This window comes from Lepeophtheirus salmonis, chromosome 14 (genome assembly GCF_016086655.4).
Source record: "Lepeophtheirus salmonis chromosome 14, UVic_Lsal_1.4, whole genome shotgun sequence".
Classification (NCBI taxonomy): domain Eukaryota; kingdom Metazoa; phylum Arthropoda; class Copepoda; order Siphonostomatoida; family Caligidae; genus Lepeophtheirus; species Lepeophtheirus salmonis.
Genome location: NC_052144.2, coordinates 25,875,515 through 25,891,673, shown reverse-complemented (window position 1 = coordinate 25,891,673; position 16,159 = coordinate 25,875,515). Strand labels below are relative to the sequence as shown.

Sequence of the window (16,159 nt, the reverse complement as noted above, 5' to 3'; positions counted from 1 at the left end):
AGGTTCATTTGATGTATATGACACGGATCACCATTTACCTTAAATACATAATTTGAAGTTCTCAATAATTGTTATAGTCATTAAAGTATTTTTCGGCTTGTAAATCTTCTGGATTTGGTTCTGGAAAAGAATCATCCACGTCGACGAACTTGGAGATCCATTCTTTTAATTTAACCTCATCTACTATTCAAAGGTATTAATTGCAGATATTTCGATTTTTTTTTTTTTTTTTTTTTTTTTTTTTTGGATCTATTTCGGAACTGTCAATGTTTTTCATTCTCATCCCACCTGAATCTTGAACTGAGGTTGTTTATTTCCAACACATCTTTGACATTATTCTCTCTTTTTACGAAGACTTTAGTTCAATATAATTTCTATTTATTTTTTTAAGGAAGGAGTCTCAGGTGGACGATCTATTTTGATAAAAAAAATTAATGAATTAACGAGATTTTTACCTCAATGAATGAAACAGATAAAAGGGTATTAAGATGCTCAGGTGCTAGATACTTAAAGTAGAAAGAGAGCGATTGAAAAAAAAAAAGATGGAGGAACAAAAAAAAAGAAGCATAAAAAATATATTTTGTTAAATATCCCTTATATGATTAAAATCACAAAAAAAAAAGATAAACAAAGAAGTATACGCCTAAGGTTCCACTTCGAACCCGAATAACATCCGTAAAGTTAAACTAAAAATATGCAGAAATCCCAACAGATCAATGCCAAAAATGGCTAAGGAGATTAGCGTGTCAAGGACTTCAATGAATCGAATCATTCATAAGGACCTAGGAATGGTTCCACTGAAGTTTCGTTACGGTTAAATATATCACGGAAGATGCACGGATGAAACAGATTCAAAGCAGTAAAACTTTATTAGTGCTTAGCACGCGGAGAGAAAATTGTATTACTGGATGAGAAGAAATGGGACCTGGATCAAAAATTCAAGCGTCAAAACAATTTAATCTTGGACTCATCATCAAAAGATGTATCATTTGACCAAAGAACAATTCCCAAACGGGTTAATAGTCGATCCCTTTTGTTTTGGGAAGGGGTTTCTAGTAAAAGAGATAAGCTTCCTTTGTTTTTTATTTCGGAGGGCCTCCGTATGAAGACGGGTGACTACATTTAATATGTTTTAGAGGCTGTGGTCCTTCCGTGGTATGCAGGACTGAAATACACGAGATCAAGAATGAACTGGAAGGAATTGAAATTTTCTGTCCTAAATAACGAAAGACACAAAACTACTTTTGATCATAAAACTTGATTACCGTTTTTAAAGAAGTCAAATAAACGGGGATCCCAATTTTTCATTTAACATAAAATAAACATTTATTTACTCATAAAAATTTATTACATGATATATTCAAAACAAGGGTGACAGTATAAAAATACTCAAAATTACAGGTTGGAACAAGGAAATATATTCTTAGTGTCCATGATGACTGTGTCCATGATGTCCGCCATGACCGTAGTGACCACCATGATGACCTTGATGGGATGATTTCCATCCGTAGTCATATCCAAATTTGTAGTTTCCATGACCATGTTCGTGGTGACCATGTCCATGGCCTCCATGTCCGTGTCCATGACCGCCATAGCTAGGCTCAGCAGATCTCTTGTGATATCCTCCATGGTGATGTCCTCCATGATGATGATGACCACCGTGGTGATGACCTCCGTGATGGTGTCCGTGACCACTTTGGTAGACATGGACATAGGCTGTTCCATGACTACTGCTATGTCCTCCATGATGACCTCCATGATGGTGTCCATGACCACCGTAGCTGGGCTCAGCTGATCTTTTGACAAGCTCAACACCGGTGTCGTCCTCATTTTCAATCACTTCTTCTTCTTCTGCCTCTCTCTTGTGGTAGCCACCATGGTGGTGTCCTCCATGGTGGTGTCCTCCATGATGTCCATAGCTTCCATGTCCCGATTGGTGATGATAAACATGTGCTCCTCCATGTCCTCCATGGTATCCTCCATAGTGACCACCATGATGATGTCCTCCATGATGACCATGGCCTCCGTAACTAGGAGCAGCCAAGCTCACAGATAAAACTATGGCAAAAATGATCAAACTCTGGAAGGAAAGAAAAGAAGGATATCATCCGATGAATTATTCCTATTATATTGTACTTTATATGTATTTCTTACAAAGCTCTTCATGATGCCTTTTTTTCCCCCGTCTGTTTGTTTGGTTCTCAACTACAAACTGACTTGCTGGTAGGAGTTCATCATTGTTATATATACCTCTATGAGTACGTTTGACTTTTATTTGCGTGTCTGGATTATCACTTTGTAGTTGATGTCCTGAAATTCTCGCCAAAAAAAGCATACCAAGAAGAACATGAGAAGAAGATATAAGATGATCTTTTAGCTGGGCGTCATTAAAAGTTTGAAAGAATTACACTATCATTTAGTGGTTTTAAGGAATACTTTTAGTTATAAACGAACGTCCAAAGAAACATTTTCTATTATCAGATAAAAATGTATCCTCATGATTTGGCGAACTTCTCTGTAAATGTGTATTTAGTTTTAAATAGATGGATGAACGAAGGAACTTACATTGGCTGTTATATTTAATGCAACATAAGATATCCATTGAAATAAAAATTGTATATTTTTTGACGAAACAACTAGATTTTTTTTTTCAAAAATCCAGACTCTTTAATTTATTTCTAGAGATACATTTGTTCTATTTTTTTTTTAATGATCCCAAAGGTCCATATTGAGTCATATTAGTTATTAGAAACATATATAATTGATTTTTTAATGAAATTTTCATTTTTTAAAATAAGCAATGTCAGGTTACATGAGAAAGAACATGTCTGAACTAAATCGATTATTTGTCAAACTATAATAAGTTCAATTTAAATATGTTTCAATTGCCAATAAATTTGATTAGTATATAACAGATTTATTCTTTTATTGGACTTATTTATGTTTAATTTTGTAACTTTTCACATATTTATTGATTATTTGTAATATACTCCATAAGAAAAAATTAATATTTAGAGTTGAAAATTTAAAAAAATCCACCTTTTATTTATACCAATCTTAGAAAAAGAATCCTTTCATACATAAATATAGTAAAAAGGATTGCTTCTAAAACAATTCATTCAAAGAAACATACATATTTAATATGAAAAGTCATTTGAGAAATAAATAAAAAAGAGAGAAGAATTTTTTTCCCGTCCTCTGATTATAGAGCTTTATTTGCCTAATGAAAAAAAATTACCTTTATTTACAATTGATATAATGTTTCTGATATCTTTTTTTTTTTTTGTGCTTGGGGAGGGGAGTTAAATCTTGCAATTTTTACATTGCTATTTTTTTTTAAACATGAAAGAAAAAAACCAAAATCAAATGTTAACTTGTCAATGTTTCCAACTTTTGAGCTATTGTTTATTTATGATTATTTCTATAATAAAGTACGTGCAAATTTTATGCATTTTTATTTCGAACAAGGGGTAATAGCAAATATTTGGGTACATATTTTGCACATGATCCGTACAATTCAATAACTTAATAAGTAGACTTAGGATTTTGAAACTATAATGAGCAAAAAAAAGAGCGCTAAAATTTTGAAAAAAGAGCAACCAAAATAACAAATTGGGTTCTTTTGAATTTAAAAAAAATACAGTTTTATAAAGATAATTTAAATGTAATTGCTGTTAATTAGTTAATTGTATTTTACACAAAATTTTGTTATATTATAACGACAAATCAAGATTTTAGAAAGATTTTCTTCCGTTAATTTTTATCTTCGATCCGTATTTGTAGTTTTAAGCATATTAAAGTACCTTTCAACCTCCACATTAGTAGTTGGAGCAAATTTGAAAGTTGGTGTCATCTTCAGAAGTCATGTTAGACAGATATATCTCATTATCACTATCCCTGATTATAAGTCCAACCTTTTTCATAAATGGAAGATCAGGATTTCCGTGAATGACAGAAGTTATTTTTCACTGAAGTATTTCCCCTTTTTCTTCAGGAATTGTTTTAATCCTTTTTTTGGATTCAGAAAGTGTATTCAGAGAATCATAAAAGGACATTCCTTCGGTTTTCAAGTTTTGTAATAGGTTCCTGTAAAAATGACAGATAAGCTTTGATAAAAGACAAATTGTTTCTAAGAGCTGGATCTTCAAGAACCTGCTGGCAATTCTGAATGGTCAAGGCATCATTTAGATTAAATTTACATACAATTTTTTATCCTTCAATATATATTGTGTAGTACTTGGAAGGCTTGACCCATGACGCCTAATGGGTTACAAAAGGTTTCATTGGGGGAGGTAGTACACGGAATCATTGCTTAAAAAGAGCAATTTATCTGGGTAATTAAAAAAAAATCTTTTTGGTTTCAGCAATTAGTCTATTGACTTTTGGAGTCAATTTCGAGTTTTACTCCTCTTTTCTCATTAACTTTTATCGGAATCTTGCTTCCTCCCATATTCAATCATGTATTCGTAAGCCCATAGTTTTCCCACCAAAAAGATAGAAGGTTTTCTATTGTTTTCCCGCCCAATGAAGGAAGGTTTTGCAGGTGGATTTTCCCTCCAAAAAAGTCATCAAACACATTGTTTAAACTAACTGGAATACAATTTTCTTTCTTTAATACATTTTAGTCTGGAAAAAGGTTAAATTTTCGAACAAAAAACGCCAAATGAGTGATTTTTCCCAAAAAAAATTAAAATGACCAACTTTTTGTGCGATTGAGTGAACACTCACAAATCCTTAGTCTCTTAAATGTTGATAAAATAATGGAAATCGTCGAGTTGGACCGGCATGTGAGCACTTATTCCATTGCCCAGGAACTGAAGATTAGGCAAATAACCATTAATTTTATGGCCAAAATAAAAGGGAAAAGGCTCAGAAATTTGTACTTCATCTATTATTTACAAAAAGTGTAGATGTTTTATGTTACTATATATTTTAGTAGTGCCCATAAAAGTATACAATACATATGTATTGTACGGGCTGGGGAATGTTAAGAAGTTTAATTAGTTGATATAAATTAGATTACATATATATAACATAATTTCACATTAAATGGTTTTAGAAGTGAAGTGCTTATAAAGTTAAGAAAATCTTTGAATTTTCAATGTATTAAAGTATAATATTCATTACTTTTTGAACATTTTATTAGTCAAAACCAAGGGTTTAATTAAAACATTTTTTGTATTGATAACATCAAAATATAATATCGTGATCGGAAATATAATTATAAGTAAACTCATTCCTATCTTTCATTTTTATTTCATTCCCTGTAAAAGTCATCCCTGGACATTTTGTTCTTACATTGAAGAAGGATATTTATTGACGTCATACGGTCAAAACTAGTTAGTAGATTTTGTGTAGGGATGTAGAGGGAGGCCTGGACAGTCGTCACTGGAGATAAGTGATGGATGGGAGACGGATATGAAGGATTTATGGTGTTTTCGGATAAGAAGTGACGTCATCATAAATATTTAGTAGTGAATCTTAGTAGGATATTGTTCATAATTAGGAGAGTAAAAGTAAATTTCGTTATTACTCTTTTCTGCAATCGTCTATCTCTACTTCTACTCCCTCTCATCCATTTTATCATCACTCCTTCTCTTCCTTTCTTCTTCTCACAGTTCTGATCTAAATAAATAATAAGCAACATTGCTCCCTTCCCCTCCCTCCCTTCTGCATGAAATAATACAGCCCCCTTTTATTTTTTTTTTTTTAATTTTGTTTCCAAAAAAATTAATTTTTGTAAGTAGATATGGATTATCGAATTTATGGTTCATAAAATTTTAATTTTTCGTTTATTTTTTATTGTTCAAAAAAAAATCCAAAAACCAAGCCCCTCTCACCCCTAAAATAGTATCCTGCGAACGCTCCTTTACTCTTATTTGTTGCTTTAAGTACAGCTCTGGATTAGAACCTTATGACATCACTAAATATCAATTTTGAAAGTGGAAATAAATTGCCTGGGTATGAAAAAACAGGGAATTAATTTACTCGGAAGGAAATGACATGGTACCCGACAATATACAAAGTAATTATTCCGCCACTCAATATCGAACCAATTTATGTATAAAGTAAAGTTAGAATTTATTTATTAACCAATCATTTAATTAAAACATTGTTTTCCTTGATAAAAGGAAAATATACAAAGTAATGAGTCTACCACTCAATATCTAACCAATTTACGCAGAAAAGTTTAAGATTTTTTTAAATCATTATATTTCTAGAAAACATTTTAATATAATGTGTATGGGAATAAAATAAACTTACCATAATCCCCCATTCCTATTAATCTCATCTAATCTTTTTTTAGAGTGAAATATTGGTTTTAAACAATTGTGGTAAATTTTTTATCGAAATCGATGTTTGGGATATTTAAGTTTGTAAAAATAGGATTGAACTCAATCAATTTTTTTATAAAATAACTTGAAAGCATTTCATTTTTTTCTTGTTACTTAGGTTACTCAATAGCTAAATGTATCCATTAATTAAATGATCAAAAAACTACAATCCAAAACAGATTGGCTTTCTAGTTTTGTTTTTTCTTAAGGTAGTGATGAAAATAACCTCAGATTTTTGAGCTGGATTGAGTTAAAGATCTAAAATGTAAGTTTTCTCAATTATAAGTGATTGAACTACTAATAGCCTTGTATGGAGTGATCAACGGAGTGGTCCATTAAAATCTGAACACTTTGAATTGTATACTTCATCAAGATATCATTTTTAATTAACAATAGAATTTCAACAAAATCAATACAACAAATTGATGTTCATCTGAGCTCTACTAATCATTAATCCAGTCGCCCGTAGCAGCAATGATATGGATTCCAGATGCAAGCCTTGGAAGCCGCTGCAGGTGTAGTCCTCTGTCTTGGAGTCCCAGAGATGAATGACAGTAGCTTTGAGGGCCTTGGCGTTTGAGTGACGGGCACTGTAAGCCTTCCTCTGGACATGCATCCAAAAGGTGTTGTTGAAAGAGTTGGCATAAGGACCGTAGGGGGGGGGCAAAAGTGTCAAAAAGAGTTCAAAAGAACTCAAAACTGTTTTGCAACGAAGGACATGTGACCTCTCCACCCTCTCAAGGATCTTTCCATCCACTTTTTCATAGCTCTCTGGGCAGTCTGGTGTGAAACCCTGAATCTCTGGTCTTGAGAAGATTGGTCTGGAGTGTTTTCTTTAACTCATCCGGGTCCAGTCTTGCCTTTTTGACTTAGGAAATGGTCCTGGAGATGCCCAAGGGCTTAATGCGCGCGTATGGAAATTCGTCCATCCCGTTCAAGTGTCATTTTCTGGACTTGTACGTAAGCTAGAGAGCTCAAATTTGTTTTGTTTTGTAACTATTTGCTTATGCTTTATTTTATTGAAATATGAATTAATTTTAATCACTCTACTTTAATTTGTTATTGAATTAGTAAGTGTTCAGATTTCAATGGACTACCCGGTATATGTATTTATATCACATTCTACTGTAACATACCAAAAAAACTCCCTAAAGCAATATTCGAGTCTCTAGAAGTATCTAATAATTAATAAAAATTAAAATATTTGCATAATTTAAGGAAGGCAAATCTAATCATTTAGAGTTTTACTGTTTAATCATTTGGGTTTTCAAATTTGTAAAACCAGTTTTCAAGAATTTGTGTGGATTAAATAAATCAGAAAATCTTTTAAAAAGTGAAAAATTATAATATACCAACTTAATTTGGGGATGATGTATTTGTTAACAATTCTATCCATAAAACTACAACTATGATATATTGATATTGTTTATAATATGATTTCTGTATGATCACTTCTATCATTATTATTATTTTTTTTTCCTTTTAGAACACCTCATAGGTAATAATAATTTATGTCATCATTAAGTTTCTTAGATTAAATAAGAAAAAAATTCTTATCATAAGTCTAGTTACAATTTTTTGAACAGGTCGAATAAACGGGGATCCCAATTTTTCATTTAACATAAAATAAACATTTATTTACTCATAAAAATTTATTACATGATATATTCAAAACAATGGTGACAGTATAAAAATACTCAAAATTACAGGTTGGAACAAGGAAATATATTCTTAGTGTCCATGATGACTGTGTCCATGATGTCCGCCATGACCGTAGTGGCCACCATGATGCCCATGATGGGAGGATTTCCATCCGTAGTCATATCCAAATTTGTAGTTTCCATGACCATGTTCGTGGTGACCATGTCCATGGCCTCCATGTCCGTGTCCATGACCGCCATAGCTAGGCTCAGCAGATCTCTTGTGATATCCTCCATGGTGATGTCCTCCATGATGATGATGACCACCGTGGTGATGACCTCCGTGATGGTGTCCGTGACCACTTTGATAAACATGGACATAGGCTGTTCCATGACTACTGCTATGTCCTCCATGATGTCCTCCGTGATGGTGTCCATGACCACCGTAGCTGGGCTCAGCTGATCTTTTGACAAGCTCAACACCGGTGTCGTCCTCATTTTCAATCACTTCTTCTTCTTCTGCCTCTCTCTTGTGGTAGCCACCATGGTGGTGTCCTCCATGATGTCCTCCGTGATGTCCATAGCTTCCATGTCCCGATTGGTGATGATAAACATGTGCTCCTCCATGTCCTCCATGGTATCCTCCATAGTGACCACCATGATGATGTCCTCCATGATGACCATGGCCTCCGTAACTAGGAGCAGCCAAGCTCACAGATAAAACTATGGCAAAAATGATCAAACTCTGGAAGGAAAGAAAAGAAGGATATCATCAGATGAATTATTCCTATTATATTGTACTTTATATGTATTTCTTACAAAGCTCTTCATGATGCCTTTTTTTCCCCGTCTGTTTGTTTGGTTCTCAACTACAAACTGACTTGCTGGTAGGAGTTCATCATTGTTATATATACCTCTATGAGTACGTTTGACTTTTATTTGCGTGTCTGGATTATCACTTTGTAGTTGATGTCCTGAAATTCTCGCCAAAAAAAAACATACCTAGAAGAACAAGGGAAGGAGATACAATAGGGCGTGATTAAAAACTTAACAGTATTACACAATCACTTAATATTTTTTAAAGAACACATATAATTCTAAACTGTTATACAAAGTTTCCTACTCTTATATCTAATACAAATTTGTCGGCTTGAATTGGCGAATTTCTTTGTTAATGTGTAGTTAGTCAAAAAATAAATTAATCAACCATGGAACTAACGTTTATATTCTATGCAACATAAAATATTGTTTTTTTTTTTTTTAAATACGGAGGGGTTTTAAAATATTTCTGAATATAAATATATTTTAGTTATTTTACTAATTCTAAAGTTTCATATACAATTATGTCATATTAGTTTTTAGAAACATATTTTTTCGGCAAATTTTTATCTCCAGACTTATTAGCAAATTATAATCATTACGCATGGATTAATTTTGACCATAAACCACTTTTGCAATGTCTTAGTAGATATTTTTTTTATCTTCTTTTTCTTTTTGTTTGCTAATTATACATGGTTTTGTTGTTTTAGCCCTATTGACATATTTTAATAGTCAATTTCTTTACTTTTTATGTGCATTTTCATTCCCAACACTCCAATAAAAATTCCTTTTAATTATAAGGAATAGTGGAACTGGAAAAAATTTCAAAAATTCAATTTCAAATATAACATTTTTGCTAAAAAATTTCAAAAATTAAATTCCAAATATTAATTTTTTAGGAAAAAAAACCTAAAAATTCATTCTCCATACATATTCTCAAAAAAATCAAAAATCCATAGCTATTCTCAAAAAATTAAAAAGGAATTTTAATTAACTTTCAAATATTAAATTCTTTGAAAAAAATTTCAAATATTTAATTTTTTTGAAAAATATTTCAAAATCCAGAGCTCTTTCAATATTTTTAAGAAATTTCAAGTATTACTTCTTTTGGAATTTTTTTTTGAAAAATCTATAGTGATTTCCAAAAAATAAAGTAAATAAATTTCTAAAATTAAATTTCAAATATTATTTTTTTTGGAAAAAAAATCAAAATCAATACTTATTCTCAAAAATTTAATTTTTTGGAAAAAAAATCCAAAATTTAATTTCAAATTTTATAATTTATACAAAAAAAATTAAAAATTAAATTTCAAATATTATTATTATTTTTAAACCAAAAATTTAAAGCTGTTTTCAAAAAATTGAATTTAAAAAAAAAAATCAAAATTCCCAAAAAATAAATAAAAATGAAAAAATCCTTAATTTTGTGTAGAGGGCTACAGTCCCTCCAGCCGACCACTTACGGGCACACCTGTCCATAGATTACAAAATTTAATTGAAATCATTATGAGTGCATAAATTATTGTCTGAGTGATTAAAGCTATCAAACCAGTATCAAAGCTATTAAATCATTGGTAGTCTACATGAAATTTCAGAGTCTGACCCCAGAGCAAATTGGGAAGTTTATTTGCTTCTTAAAAACTGCTTTATTGATTGTGTTGTCTTTATTCAAATAATTTTGGTTAATATTAACTATAAATATGATAATACAATAATTGCAGTAACCGGCATTGCCCAGAGTTATTAGACGTCGACACATGTTGCATAATAATATAGAATGTAGCAACAAAACCTTGGCGTTACCCTACGTTTTTCGTGAGCACACTAACCCGTACCTACTCATTTAATACTTCAACATTCTTTCCTCCAGAATAAAAAAATAATATGATTTGATCAGTCAGGGAGTACTTTAGCTCGTAGCTAAACTTAATCTTAAGTCACATTCATTTTTTTAAATTGAAGGAGAAAGTAATTTCCCCTTTTTTTTTTTTTTTTTTTAATATGATTCAAGCTCAACGCCTTGTTCATATCAGCTAACTATTATATAATTATATTTAAATTTATATATATTTATTTAATTATACATTTTTAAATCAATTTACACCAAACATAGCCAATAAATCTTCCTTTAGAAGGAGTTGTTAACACCCCCACAACTGATTAAATTATTAACAAAGAGAAGAAAGAGCTCACACATCAACCGACTGTCTTTTTCTAATAACTAAATTTAACTTTTTCTTTACACCGATCCCTTCCTTACAGATTATTGAGGTATACAGTAAAATTGTTCATATTATTATTATTATTATATATATATATATGTTTAGTCTCTGTGTATTTATTATTATTTTTGACGTCATAATTGTCATTTAAAAAAAACATGCCCAAATAAAATAAATAATTAAAAAAGTTTGTCAATTCACAAACCACGTGGTGACTAAGAAGGAAGGCGTACAACTATATATATATTGGGGAGAGTGGTCAAGACTTAAGACCACATAGACATGGATGATATGCTAAAATGCCATAGATGACGTCATAGGAAACAGAGGGGAGAAATTTGAAAAAAAAGATTGACCTTTATTTTTGATTAAAAGAAAAGAAATGAAATAATATCATTAGATGAAATTACTTCAAAGAGATAGGTAATAATTGATCGCAAACAGTAATTCTCCAAACTTCAATGGTTTGAGAAATCACAGAAATGGCTTTTGAAGACTGTAACTTTACAAACATAATATAGTTATTAATACATTCTAAGAAAAACAGTAGGTTTATTTTCTTTCATCAAACACATTCTGTGTCTATTTTTCAGATGAAATGTTATTTTGTCGAAACCAGTGGATGTTAACCTGGGTTTGATCCACTGACGCGACCGGAGCGACCTACTTTCACTGCGAGTGTGCTGCAACAGGGTTTAATCGCTCTGAGCTGTGGAATACTAGCATGAAAAAACAATGGACAAACTATGAGGTACAAAAATTTATTAGATTACAAATTTTTTCTTGCTAAAATATGTAACACAAAAAGAATACAGCTCATTGGTGTTATTTGAGACGGTACACTCTGCTTGCCCGTCATTGGCTGCAGGTACTAACAGGCCACATTACTAAGCTTTAATATCTGTGCTGCAAGAAACTTGTTGCGAAAACGATATAAGAGTTGCGCTTGACAAGGTGAAGCCGCGTATTTCGGAACTTGTCACTGAAAGGCAACACCAAAGACACTTTGATTTGGAGCAAATATTCATAGAACATGTTTTGCATGAAATTCAACTTTTGTTGGTTTTTTTCTTTGGTCAAAGTGGTTTTTGGTTGCAACTGATGCATGGTTTATTGTGTGCACTAATAAAATATATACATATGTTTTGAAGAAATCATATTTTCTTTTTTCAATCACAAAGGAGTTGGGTAAATACATTGATGAAGCTTGCAGGGTTCAGTAACTCTAATAAGGTTAAGAACCACTGGTCTAAACTTTTTTTTTTCTTGAAGAGATAATGTAAAAATATGTTTCATTTGGTATACAAAAACATTTATAGGGATAAATAATCTCAGGTTTACCTCTTAACACTGTTAAATTGTTATTCTAAAAACGTAGTTTCTTTTCTTTACGAGAAATAAATGTTTTTTATATTTGTATAATATCACTTAGATTTTTTATAAAATGAAATGTGAGACCATGACTTTTTTTTTTAGAAACGACTGTTTTAAGATAAATTATTTATATATATTGTTTTAATTATTCTGTGCGGTGCTACAGTACTATTCAGATATAATGACCCCCCGAAAATTTGTCCTGCATACAATAGCCATTGTAAAGGTGTCGGAAAATTATATCACCGCTGATTATAGAGCTCTACATTAAAGAACATAGTTAATATTTAATTATTTATGTAATATTGCATTAAACTGTTTCGTCTAAGGACATTTTACCTTGAAACATTTTGCCTCAAGAATATTTCGCCTAAATATACGTTATTAATAGATGTTCCTTTGGAATTTTTTAATCAAAATATTTAATGTGTACACCAACAAAATCTCACTATGTAATGTTACGATGTAGGTAATACAATTAGTAGAATAAAAAAATAAACAAAAATAAACACAGTAACGATTCGAATAGAATAATTTATAATCACTTCCCTGTTATTAATTATAATTTGAAATGATGGATTAATTATTTATATATCAAAATGTATCAAAATCAAAGGATATGATGTTAAAAATATTTAAGGTAAAAAAAATGTGCACAAAGTCAATCCTACTTTTTATAACATAACTTAAAAACATTGGACTACAAATTTTACATAATTATTTATTTTATGTATCCATCAGTTAAGCGGCTTACAAACTACAATTCAAATCGGTAAGGATTATAAGGCGATTTTTGATCAAATTAATTTGAAAAAGGGCTTAAAACTAAACTCCGAGTCGGATTGAGTGATTTTTATTTTTTGAGTTTCTTAATAATAGTTAATTTGACACAACAAATTGCTTTCAGATTGGATGGGGGAAATGTCGTAATAATTCAAACACCGTATGGGACATGATTAACTATACAATTGGTGGTGATTGATTTAAAACTTCACCAATAACGAACTCAAGAAAACGCTAGAGGAATATATATTTTTGTCATTTGTATAGAATATAAAAATATAATTTAAATCAATTTAATGTTTTACTACGACCTCGAATCTGTTTCTGTCATGCTTTAAAGTCCTTTTGATGTAGCAATTATCAAATTTTTCCGATACAGCGTTGATAGCAACCTTTGAAGATGCTACTGGTAAGTTGGGTTTGTTTCAAGCAGCTATTTCAACTTGTCCCTATATGGAGAAGTCCAACGAGTTCAAGTCAGAAAAGTTATGGGCAACATGTTCTTCGTCTAAAACGAACGCACATTGTCTTTCCAGATCTTTTGAGGTTATTTTGTGCCCGTGTGGCAAGGCGCCCCATCATGCTGGAATGTATATGGAATACCCTGATACTCTTTCTTAATTCATAGACTTTTATTTTCCTATATCCACCTCATGTATCCAACTCACTGTTGACTTTCTCACCTTTTTTGATAAATATTGGTAGAAGCACATGTCAATCACATTCAACATATCCAAAACCATAACGGAGACCTGATTTTTTGTCTTGAATGTAAATTTTACTTCATCTAACACATCTCTGTTATGTTTAAAACGATCCAATAATGATGACGACTGATTATTATCTTATTTCCACAACAAATGAACATTGCTATAAGTAATACATAAAAATAATGTGAGGACACCATAACACATCATTAATGTTAAATTAGTTAGTTTTTGAAAAAATTTTAAAAATCAGTTTTCGAACATTTTAGCATATTAATTGAATATGAAAAAAAAGTAAAATACCCACTAAAGTTAATCATTCTAAATTTGGAAATACTTGTTATCTTAAGACATAGTAAAAAAAACTTCAAATAAGTAAAATAAATCAATCAAAAAATTTCATTCAACTAAAAAGAAATGTTTATTTACTCAAAAAAAATTATAACACGATACATTCAAAACAATGGTGACAATATCAGAATATTTGAGATTGGAACATTAATCTCAACACGGAAAAAAGATGATTAGTATCCATGATGGCCGTGTCCATGATGACCATGTCCATGATGCCCTCCATGGCTGTAGTGACCACCATGATGACCTTGATGGGATGATTTCCATCCGTAGTCATATCCAAACTTGTAGGCACCGTGACCATGTTCGTGATGACCATGCCCATAGCCTCCATGTCCGTGTCCATGACCACCATATCCAGGCTCAGCAGACCTCTTGTGATATCCTCCGTGGTGATGTCCTCCATGATTATGATGACCACCGTGGTGATGACTTCCGTGATGGTGTCCGTGACCACTTTGGTAGACATGGACATAGGCTGTTCCATGACTGCTGCTATGTCCTCCATGATGTCCTCCGTGATGGTGCCCATGACCACCGTAGCTGGGTTCAGCTGATCTCTTGACAAGCTCAACACCTGTGTCTTCCTCATTTTCGATCACGTTTTCTTCCTCTGCCTCTCTCTTGTGGTAGCCACCATGGTGGTGTCCTCCATGATGTCCTCCGTGATGTCCATAGCTTCCATGTCCATATTGGTGATGGTAAACATGTGCTCCTCCATATCCCCCATGGTGTCCTCCATAGTGACCACCATGATGATGTCCTCCGTGATGACCATGGCCTCCGTAGCTAGGAGCAGCCAAGCTCACTGATAAAACTATGGCAAAAATTATCCAGCTCTGTAGAGAAAAGAAAAAAAGTTGAATTATTCTGATTATAAATATGAAGGAATTCATCACTTACAAAGCACTTCATGATAGCCTTTGTGCCTGTCTGTTTGTTTTGGTTCTCAACTCAAAACTGACTTGTTGTCTGGAGTTCGTCATAGCTATATATATACCTACCTATGTTTATGTTTAAGTTCCACTCGGATTTACGTGTGTGGATTATTATTTGTTGAATGATGTCCTGCAAGTCTTGCCAAAAAAAGCATGCAAAGAAGAACATAGAAGAGAAGGAAGATGATCAATTAGCAAGGCGTGATTCAAGACTTGAAAAACTTACACCATCACGTTTTAAAAAAAACATACAAACAATAATAAATAAACGCAAAAATGTCACATACTTGGTTTAAATGTTAATTCACATCTATGATAAATATTATTTTATAGAAGCTTCAACAAATTAACAAATTTCCTAAATCAACAAATCAAATGTCTATCGTCGTTTTTCAAATATGTATATTGTCCATAAATTATAACTGTTCTTTTACATCGATTGCATTTTAATCGACATTCAATGTCTTTTCTTTTTTTTAAATCACTCTACATGATTCATCAATATATTTTTATACTTCAATATTATATTGAAAAGTCTCTTGACTTGCAATTTTATTAGAAATAATAAGAACAGAATCTTTATTGCAAACAATTTGTTTTTAAGTGACTCTGTTTTGTGTTGGAGTCAAAAATTGAAAAGAAAATAACTTTTATCTGGAATAAGAAGTTATATCTTATAATATCAGTTAAAGAAAAAATATGTAATTATTCTGTTATGTCCTTCTTTGAAAAATCTGCAATTAAAGATTAGCTCATTATAGAATATAATATAAGTAGATATAGTAATTGACAAGGAAGCGAGTAATTGATTGATATTTTCCTCATCCTTTTTCATCAAGGATTGATCAAAATGATATATGAATACATTTTTTACATTAAAAGTAGTTCAATCAGCTTGATAAAATACATGGATTAATAAATTTATAATAAATATAGATTTTTTTCGAAGGACTCCACTTTGTACCATCTGTTCGTTTTTTAAGTAGA

At 31.5% G+C, this 16,159-nt stretch overlaps 3 protein-coding genes across 3 annotated transcripts; all 3 read right to left on the bottom strand.

The window, feature by feature from the left end:
* Window positions 1–1,300: 1,300 nt before the first annotated feature.
* Window positions 1,301–2,294, bottom strand: LOC121129653 (uncharacterized). Its single transcript, XM_040725376.2, has 2 exons — window positions 2,155–2,294; window positions 1,301–2,080 (listed from the first exon to the last, which is right to left on the bottom strand). The coding sequence occupies exons 1-2, from the start codon at window positions 2,164–2,166 to the stop codon at window positions 1,424–1,426; spliced, it is 669 nt and encodes a 222-aa protein (XP_040581310.1). The 5' UTR covers window positions 2,167–2,294; the 3' UTR covers window positions 1,301–1,423.
* Window positions 2,295–7,943: 5,649 nt separating this feature from the next.
* On the bottom strand, window positions 7,944–8,890 carry LOC121129289 (uncharacterized). Its single transcript, XM_040724995.2, has 2 exons — window positions 8,795–8,890; window positions 7,944–8,720 (listed from the first exon to the last, which is right to left on the bottom strand). Exons 1-2 carry the CDS (start codon window positions 8,804–8,806, stop codon window positions 8,067–8,069), a joined length of 666 nt encoding a protein of 221 aa, XP_040580929.1. The 5' UTR covers window positions 8,807–8,890; the 3' UTR covers window positions 7,944–8,066.
* Window positions 8,891–14,277: 5,387 nt separating this feature from the next.
* LOC121129288 (uncharacterized) lies at window positions 14,278–15,245 on the bottom strand. Its single transcript, XM_040724994.1, has 2 exons — window positions 15,138–15,245; window positions 14,278–15,073 (listed from the first exon to the last, which is right to left on the bottom strand). The coding sequence occupies exons 1-2, from the start codon at window positions 15,147–15,149 to the stop codon at window positions 14,405–14,407; spliced, it is 681 nt and encodes a 226-aa protein (XP_040580928.1). The 5' UTR covers window positions 15,150–15,245; the 3' UTR covers window positions 14,278–14,404.
* Between the last annotated feature and the right edge of the window lie 914 nt (window positions 15,246–16,159).